We start from the raw sequence: 9,632 nt of genomic DNA, 5'->3' as shown, positions 1-9,632 counted from the left end.
GCCCGCCCGCCCGGCGCCCCGCGATCCCGGCTCCCCGCCGCTGCCTCTCGCCCAGGGGACCCAACCGAAAACAAGCGAAAAGGTCCCCAGCTCGGGGGCGGGCGGATTCCGGACTCACCGATGGTGGGCTTCAGGCACGGCTCAAACGCACCGTCGGTGAACCTCAGCAAGAGGCTGCGTGGAAAGCAACCGAGAACTCAGCCCAGTGTCGAGAGCACCCCGCCCGCACGGCCCGCGCGGCCCGCACCTGGACTTCCCCACGGCGCTGTCTCCGACCAGAAGCAGCTTCAGGGTGAGGCCTGCAGCATCCATCCCCCGCGCTGCACGGGGCCGGGGCCGGGGCCGGGGCCGGAGCCGCCCGTGGCGGAGGCCGCCGGGCCGGGCCGATCGAAGCGGCGAGGAGGCTCAGCGCAACCCTGACAGAGCGGCGCGCTGCTCCAGACCTGACTCTGCCGGGCGCCGCCGGCAGAACCAGCTGACGCGACTCCGCCTATCAGGCGGCGGCCGGTGCCGGGCGGGGCGGGGCGGGAGCGGGCCGGGCCCGAGCTGCTGCGCCAAGGGGCCCTCTGGCTGGCCGTCGGGGCTCGGCGCGGGCCTGGCCATGTCCGACTACCGGATCTCGGTGGAGGAGCTGAACGACCTTCTGGCTAATGGGAGCGGCTGCTACAGCCTCCCCAGCGCGCACAGCAACGAGGTGGTGCCGCGCATCCACGTGGGGAACGCGTGAGTGCGCCGGGCCGGGGCCGGGGCCGGGGCCGAGGCCGAGGCGGGCGGCTCGGTGGAGGAGGGGGTCCGCGTCTGTCAGCCTGCGAGAGGTGTTCCCCTCGGCACGGGAGTGCGGAGGCTGGGGCAGGCCGTGCTGCAGGGTGGTGAGGCGCAGGGCGTTCGCCGGGTAGCCGCCTGACCGGGAGTTTGAGCCGGAGGAAGCGAAGCTGCGGGGCGGAATCTGCTGGATCTGTGCGGGCCCCGGGCGGCCCTCCGGAGCCCGGCCCCGGGTGCGCAGCCCAAGGGTCTCGAGCTCCGGGGAGCTGTCAGCCGGGAGGCCTGGGGCTGCAAGGTCCGAGCAGCCTGGCAGCAGGCTGCCCGGGGCTCCTGCTGGTGCCTGAGGCGGCAGTGAGGAGGCACAGCTCCTAAACGGCATCTGCTGAAGTGTTCAGTACCCTGGTGAAGTCCCAAATCTAACCTAAAACAGAGCTGAAAGAAGGTTAAAACTAGTTAAGTTGCTTAAGAATGAAACACACCTGCTCAGTCGTCTCAGCTCTGGGGTTTTTTTTTCTGCTGATATTCCCTACTCTTGCTAACAAGTTGTGGTTGTCCTCACAGACGAGGGAGGAGAGACAAGGTGCCGTGAGGGGTATGTACGATATCATCTGTAGAAGCCTGATCACAACACCAGTGTAATAACCGTGTGTCAGATGAGTGGAATAAGCTGAAACATGAAGAACAAGCAAAGTAGCCATAATAGATCTTGGTTTAACCATGTGCAAAATGACCTAAAGGAAGCAAGACTTCAGTAGGAGTCACCACCCCTGTCTGTGATTGGTCAGATTTATGTTTCTGCACTCTAAGCCCTAAAAAAACTCATTCTAATTAAGTATTCATGCACATGATGGGAGCCAGAGCGATACAGGTATAGCTGTGATGAAAGCCCCTAAATGGGGAAAAGTCACCAATAGCACTCCTTTTCTCGGTTGTATAATGTTTATTCTTTGCACCAGGATTATGATTTCGGTTATCTGTTCCAATCCTGTCATATCCTGCTGATTCTCTTTCCCTTTTTTGTCCACCTTTGTACACTTCATCTCTGTGAAATTGGGGACTTTTTGATACATGTGTAGTATACTGGATCCCTGTTCTTATTTGAAGCTTTTAACTCCTAAAGAAATGTAAGTCAAACCCATAGATTTTCATTAACTTTCTCCTAAGCCAAACCAAATGATGTTTGTCACTGCCGGTTGATGCAGGACATGCGCTTCTAGAGATGGGACTGAAATTATTATCTCAATGGCCAATCTGACATCTGACAGCCACCTTCTCCTTCATATTTTTAGCAGTTACCTGGAGGAAATGAAGTCATAGCCTGCAAGGTGATTTGTGTAGTAAATAATTAAAAAATAACTTTGAAGATAGTTGGCTACTACAGAGTAGTTTTCATTGTTCAGTAATTGATTTTAATTATACAGTATGGACTTTAATACGTTCAGATGCAAGGTTGTCTAGGAACAGAATGCGTGTGTAAGTTGCAGGATGGAAAATGTCTGTCTCGTGGAAAGCTTTACCACTGAGAAGGGCTTTTAATGTAATGATTGACAACTGAAAATATCTGGAGCACCAGTGCAGTTTGTAGCATAAGAACAGTTTAACTGTTAGTTGAACTAACAGACAATGTGCAATTCTACTGTCAGTGTTTTTAAAAGGATGCTGAAAAATTGTGGAGGACAGCTAGAGGCAAGAAATAATTTTGTGGGCTGAAAAAGCTATTTCACAGTGGGAACAGACAACCTACTTAATTTATCAAGACTTAGTAGGCCATAATATCTTTGAAGCATCCACAGAGTGTTAAGATAATGCTGAGGTCTAGTTGAATGGATGAATGTCTATTAAGATTCCATAACTGCAGGGTGAACTTTGATATTCTCAAACTGGAAATAATACTAATTCTTAAGAGGATTTTTTGTATCAGGTGGGGTTGTGGTATACTGCATTGTAAGTACTATTTGCTATATTAGTTGTCATTCTGAAAGAATTTGAAACTGTGCAGATCTGTTCTCATGCCATTTCCAGCTACATTTGCAGTTCATTAGCCTGTCTTGGTCTGCTCTAGCATCTGCACACAGCTTGGTATACATTTCATGTTTGAAGCTGTCCTGGTGCAGTGCAGTGCATCTGATTGGTGCTCACCTCATATCTTGGTTTTGGCCTTTGTTGCACATATCTCCTTACTCAATCTCTGAAGAGTCATTGGAAGCACTTTGCACTGGGCTACAGGGAAGTCCAGCAAGGCAATATAGCAGGAGAACAAAGTAACACGGTCGTTTGATCTGACATTCAAATCTCTGCTTTGACTTGGATGGATGAAACCTTCCTGCAATATAGGGCCACAGTTATGACTACAAACAGCAAAGGTTTTATAACAATAAGATTTCACAGAGTAGCCACATCTGTAGAGTTTTAACATGGGGTTGGGAATCCCAATACATGGCATAAAAGCAGTAGAATTTGAGCAGGAACTCGCAGAAAGAATTAGAATGTGCATGTGAGATTCAGAAACTTCAGTTGGAAACCTTTTAGAATATTTTGCATGGGGTGCTGCTGTCTCTCCTTAAGAGTAACTCATCTTTAGATAAAAACGACAATGCAGAGACATTCAGGTGGATAAAATTAAATTGGGTCAGAGTGTAGAATAACAATTTATCTGTCAAATGACTTCAGGTTACAGGCAGAGCCAAAGTACTGGATCTTCCATGCAATACATGAAAGACATAATTAATGAAAACACAGAGGTAAAACGATAAAACAATATTTTAAAAATAATGGTTTTGCATATTACAGTAGATAGTTCTAACCTCTCAAGAAGATTAGACAAGATTTGCGAAGACAGGTAAAAATGTAATGTCACTAAAACAAGAATCATCACATAGGTGACAGACTAGCACAATTATATATTTTTCAAGCAATAACAAAACAAAAATTCAGGATACACTGGAAGTACAAATCATTTTCTATTTCTGTACAAGTCAAGATGTGTTTCACTGGAAGTATAAATCATTTTATATTTCTGTACAAGTCAAGATGTGTTTCAGTGTAACATCTTAATCAGTGACCAGGACAGTTGAAGAGAATGCATCTTTATCAGGGTTGCAGATGACACCAAAATGGAGCAGTCAGCACACTGGAGGGTAGGGGTTTTATTCAGAGCAACTGTGTCTTGTCAAAACCAGTGTTTAGCAGGCTTAGCTTTCCGAACTACTGGCTAAGGGAATCTGTTTGTGGTTTTTTTCACAGGCTATTGGAAGCCTGTAACAGTTGAAGCCATGTCTCCAGAACTGTATTTGGTAAAAAGGTTCTGGTTATGAATGCCCAATGTGAGTTTTCTGTCTGCTTTAATGCGTGTGGGTAACCCATGAAGCAATTCTTTGTTCTTAATGTGCTAGAAGTGCAGGCATGTTGTAAGGAGTTTGAAAGGCATTCTCCCAAAATTAAGATTAAATTTAGTGACTGTAAGGGAAGAAGTGGTGATGAAACAATTTTGCATGAACATAACAGTGGAAATTAAAATGTGTTAATGTGCTGGCATTTTTTGCCATTAAGGACTTGGTTTATTTGCTTATAATCCCATATGGCAATACTTTATAGCCTCATGTACCCTTAATTGGTGATGCATGGTTCTCTATGACCTGTGTTTTGTGGCTGGTAAAATTATTCACTTCTGTTCAAAAGAAACACTTCTTACTAGTGTTACTCACAGGACGAAGAATTCTCAATCTTCCATACTGAGAACAGACAAGATTCTGTGATTTTTCTTAGGGAAATGGAAGAAGCTGATGTTAGCAGCTCTCTGCTATTTGGAGGACCTAGCATTTCAACATGGAACATGATGCAGCTGGACCGACATGTTAAGGATGGGAGAGATCCAAGGACTGTTTGGAAAGGGAGAAGAAAATGGCATACAAGTACTCTCTTTCACCTCTAGCTGTGTTAAGAAAATCATCTATAAAATCTGCAAAAATCATTCACTGGGAATGAGTTTGCCTCCAGAGGAGTCAGTCTGTGTTGCCAGATTCAACCATGATTCCAGGACACAAGTTCCTATTGATCCTGACCACTATCAGATATATACTGATCTATATACTATATACTTAAACCATATACTCACCGCACTAAGCATAATAACTCACAGCTGAATTAACACTTTTTCTTATAGCCTTGCAGTGTAGGATTTACTTTTGTGTTGCAAGCAGAATTCCCCAGGCACTGATACTTGTCCCCTGGCACAGATGATGTCCTGCCAGATGGAAAATCTGTCAACATTTGTTTGGGTAATGAAGTCTTTACAAATATTTGGCTCATTGCCATAGTTGTTTGGCAAAGACAGCAGAAAATGTAGGCGCGTTACTCATGCATGAGGATTCATCTGCTTACACTACAGTTTAAGGGGTAAACAGTCATTAGGAGAAAAGGAGCGCTCTAGATGTTCATGTATAGCCTTGAGTTACATGAAAATTGAGAGTGAATGCACTCAGAGATTCATACAGATATAAACCAACTAATTTGGGTATTTATTTTAACTTTTTTAGAATAGTTCAGTGTCCAACCAAAACCCTTAGGTGCATTGCCATCTCTTAAACACTTGTTCAAAAAGATACTGTACAAGTGCTTATCTGGAGCTCAGCTTAACGTTGAGACTCCTCATATTTGCAATTTATGACTTGAGCTGTAGGGAGATTTTCCAAAAGATTTCTGTTTTCACATCCAGTTAGACACATAGTGACAGCTGCCTTTAAAAACAATAAAGGGATTTATGTCTGGTTAGGCTACCTCTTTTCACAAAGTGTGCAGGAACTGAGTTATCTTTCAACTAAAGCCTTCTGTCACATTCTGCTAATGTTGACCAGTGGGCTCAGATTTTACTGGGAGATCACATGGTGTGCTAAAACATACGTTTGGTTTTTTTCTTCCCAAGAAAGTGAGGCAAATATTGGGACTGACATATGCAAATAATCAGACTCAGAATGAAAAGTAGTGGGTTTACGACAGAAAGGAGTCAATAGTCTGTCTCCTCATATATTATTTAATGGTTATCTCCTCTTACTATAGATTGCGTTCCAGTGCACAAGCAGAGATTTGTGCATGATCAGTTGTGTTACTAAGCAGATGGATTGTTTGTTATTGTACAACCTGGAGCTTTTATCAGAGCTTATGGCATTATTACTGGATCTAATTCATTGTCATCATCAAGCCTGAAATGCATGATTATTATGTATCATCCTGCTCAATTGTTCACTAATAGGGTAGGGTGCTCTTTTAGCCACTTAAAGATGGAAGCAAGTGGTTTTGCTACAATTATTTGATAGAACTGAGGAGCTGGAAAGGGCTTAGCTGACCTGAAAGTACTGAATACTTTCTTAAGCATTTAAGCATCTTAAACATCACTCATCTGGATTCTTTTCCATTCAGATACTGATTTCAACTAAGACACTAAAAATTATAATACTTGTGATGAAAACAATGAGTGGCAAAGACTGAATTATATTGCTATGTTGCTGGCCTTTGGATAGCCTTGCCAGATGTTTCCATGACTTCAAAGATGTTGAATAGCACAGGGACAGAGGACTACAACTCGTAGGTGTCTTCAGATGAGACCTTTGGAGATGCAGAAACATTTACTCATAGTTACTTTCTGTCTTCCTGTGGCCTGAGAAGCAGCCAGTGCTGTTTCACAGTGGTTAAAATTGCCCCCTAAAATGTCTGTCTGGACTGTCTGCTAGAGTAGCAGGTACTGCTTACCTAGCCCTGCAACACTGGTAGCTGACAGTAGAGGCTTTTTGTAACCGGTTTTTAAATTATCTTATGTAGATGAAGTTAATCTTAGAAGCGACTATCCTGGGCTTTCTGTTATCTCCAGTATTTTCTTACTTTGGTCAGAATTTTATGTTCAGAAAGCGTTCCAATTTTATGCCATAGTAGGGTCTAACAGATTAAGTTTCATGTGTTTCATGTCAACTCTGTTTGGTTGTGAGCCAAGAAAGTAGTGTTCTGTCATGCACAGGTAGTGACTATGGCTTTAAATATTTCTGTGAATTTATAATCTGTAGCTAAATCACTTCTGGGCACAGTATATTTAGCATCTATTAACAGAAGAATCAAAGGGTTTGGTTATCAATACCTTCTGGGGACATCATAAATACTGAGATGATTCACCAAGTTCTAATCATTTTCTTGACACTTTTTATCATACAGGTTCATAGCCAAGAACATTATGAGGCTGCAGCGTCTGGGAATAACCCATGTTCTGAATGCAGCAGAGGGGAAGTCATTCATGCATGTGAACACTAATGCAGAGTTCTATGAAGGCACAGGCATCAGATACCATGGCATTAAAGCTAATGATACACAAGAATTTAACCTCAGTCGCTATTTTGAGGAGGCAGCTGATTTTATTGAGAAAGCACTTTCCCAGAAGGATGGTAAGGCAAACTGGAATATCTTTCTACCATGTTTTCTGTGCACTATGCATGTTTCTTAGCAATTTATTTTACTGCTTAAAATGGTTCTTTGCTCAGATTATCAGCTGAACAACCAAGTCAGGCATTCAGATCAAGGCTCTGGATCAAAGGCACCAGAATACACAATAAGATATCTTAATCATCTGTCTATACATGTAGTTCTCCAGCATATGGCAAATGGAAGTCTGTCACTGTAGGGGTGACTTTGAAAAGTGAAACAGCTGCTGCATCCTGTAATAGTGCCTTTCTGGGAAGACGTGTTCTTATTTTTCCTTAGAAGTGGTAAATCATATAAAAAAGTCAAAAACATACATTCAGCATCTAAAAGTTGTTCTAGGACACTAGAAATTGTAAATTAAAGGCAGAAGTGATACAAGTAATGCGTTGCTGAAGAGTACTCAGATAACCTGCTATATGTTGGTTTTTTTCCAAATGTACAGTAAGGATAGAGACTGTGGCCTTACAATTTTTATTACTTTAAGTCATTAAATTATTTTATGTGATTATTAACTCTTTATTCCCTAGGTTTACAGGAAGGCTGGAGATGATATTTGCAGTGTTGTTGATTGCCACATTTCTCTAGTGTGTTTCCTCAGAGCAGAAATCCTAGGACATAGTGCAGTGGGCCAGACAGTGTTTGTTGTTGTCTGGCTATTTCAGCATACCAGTTATTTCTACAGATGCTTAATTTCTTTCTTGCTTCATGACTAAACATGAAAAAGGAGGAACGAGAACTCCCACAATTCTAGATGTTCTTTCTTTGAAATGGGCAAAAGGGGTACTAGAGCTGTGATGTGCTTTTGACAGATGGAAAGAAATTTTACCTCCAGTTTGGTGGAGTATGAAAAATTCTAAAAATGGAAATGCGACTCTTCCAGTTAGCATTGTGACTCACTGAAACAGGTTGCAGTAGGAAAGAAGAGTTTAACAGTGCCAGCTATACCATGACTGTCGCTACTCAGTTTGATCTAAACAGTTGCAGTCAATCTGAATTTACAGTAGCAGTTCTATTTGCTGATTCTTTCAGTCTTAGTAGTTGTCTACCATGCCTGCCACTGTTTTCTTACTATGGTAAACAAAGAGGAACCTTGTAGCTGGGTGATGCTGGAGCCAGTTTTAAGACTAACTCGCTACTGAAATTTGATACTTTTTATTTTTTTTACATTGAAGTGTAGAGTAAGGACAGTGAAGAGGGATGCAGTAGCATTTTCCTTCAATTTCATTTGAGCTTGTCGTTGCATGAAATTCTGGAAGGCAGGTCTGGTATACTAAAGGTCTGGAAGGCAGCCCTTAAGACACTGCCTATCACAGTGGAAAGCTAGAAACCCTGTAGCTTCTGCTCATTTGCAGAGGGGAAGTCAATTCTCTTCCACATATATGATGAAGAATCTCTAAATCTTGCTAATTTATGGCTATGGGCTCTCAAGAAATGTTGAGAATTAATTGTTTTAGCTTTTAATTCACTACTGACTAGAGATTTGCCTTTAGCTGAGAAGCCTCTGCAGCTCAAGGCAAATGTGGTAACAGGCTTTCTGTTGCTGTGGTTCAAAGCAAGTTGTGGTTATGATGAAAATGTGTGTATATGGGTCATCTCTTCTCTTGTCTCAGAAAAAAATTTACTCTGGAGAGTAGCCTGGGGCCATATCTCCCAGTGCATTTGGGAAGGGGAAGACTTTTGTGTCTGGAAAAGCAGGTCAAAGAGGAAGCAGCTGAGAAGCGATAAAACCACATTAGATTTCTCAAAGAGACCAGTGGCCTGCTTTATTATCATTGGATACCTACCTACAGGATTTACCTATGTGGTGGGTTAGCCTTGGCTGGATGCCAGGTGCCCACCAAGCTGCTCTATCAATCCCCCTCCTCAGCTGAACAGGGGAAGAAAAATATGATGAAAGGCTCATGGGTCTAGTTAAGGACAGGGAGATCACTCAGCAATTACTGCCATGGGCAAAACAGACTCAACTTAGGGAAATTAATTTAATTTATTACCAATCAAATCAGAGTAGGGTAAAGAGAAATAAAACCAAATCTTAAAACACCTTCCCCCCACCCCCCCCTTTTTCCTGGGCTCAACTCCACTCCTGGTTTTCTCCACCTTCTCCCCCCAGCGGCGCAGGGGGACGGGGAACGGGGCTTTGGGTGAGTTCATCCCACGCTGTCTCTGCCGCTCCTTCCTCCTCTGGGGGAGGACTCCTCACTCTTGCCCTGCCGCAGCGTGGGGTCCCTCCCACAGGAGACAGTCCTCCACAAACTTCTCCAACGTGAGTCCTTCCCATGGGCTGCAGTTCATGAACTGATCCAGCGTGTGTCCCTTCTGCAGGCTGCAGTCCTTCAGGCACAGACTGCTCCAGTGTGGGTCCCCCACAGGGTTGCAAGTCCTGCCAGCAAACCTGCTCCAGCATGGAC

The 9,632-nt window shown here is 43.8% G+C and overlaps 2 protein-coding genes across 2 annotated transcripts in view; one reads left to right on the top strand and one right to left on the bottom strand.

Annotated features, from left to right (window-relative positions):
- Positions 1-323, bottom strand: part of LOC104842971 (ras-related protein Rab-18-B-like) — a 5,838-nt gene extending 5,515 nt beyond the window's left edge. Inside the window, exons 1-2 of the mRNA XM_010585655.1 lie at positions 248-323; positions 119-174 (exon numbers count right to left, since the gene is read on the bottom strand). Coding sequence (XP_010583957.1) covers positions 119-174; positions 248-312 — 121 coding nt within the window. The 5' untranslated portion in view covers positions 313-323. The remainder of the gene's footprint in view (positions 1-118; positions 175-247) is intronic.
- A 266-nt stretch (positions 324-589) lies between these two features.
- The window catches only part of DUSP3 (dual specificity phosphatase 3), a 10,835-nt gene continuing 1,792 nt past the window's right edge, over positions 590-9,632 (top strand). Inside the window, exons 1-2 of the mRNA XM_010585654.1 lie at positions 590-723; positions 6,961-7,187. Of these exons, the coding sequence (XP_010583956.1) occupies positions 602-723; positions 6,961-7,187 (349 nt within the window). The 5' untranslated portion in view covers positions 590-601. The remainder of the gene's footprint in view (positions 724-6,960; positions 7,188-9,632) is intronic.

Source organism: Haliaeetus leucocephalus, unplaced genomic scaffold (genome assembly GCF_000737465.1).
Source record: "Haliaeetus leucocephalus isolate CR32 unplaced genomic scaffold, Haliaeetus_leucocephalus-4.0 Scaffold110, whole genome shotgun sequence".
In the NCBI taxonomy this organism is placed as follows: domain Eukaryota; kingdom Metazoa; phylum Chordata; class Aves; order Accipitriformes; family Accipitridae; genus Haliaeetus; species Haliaeetus leucocephalus.
Note: the sequence above shows the minus strand (reverse complement) of the source record. Positions and strands in the feature narration are given on the sequence as shown.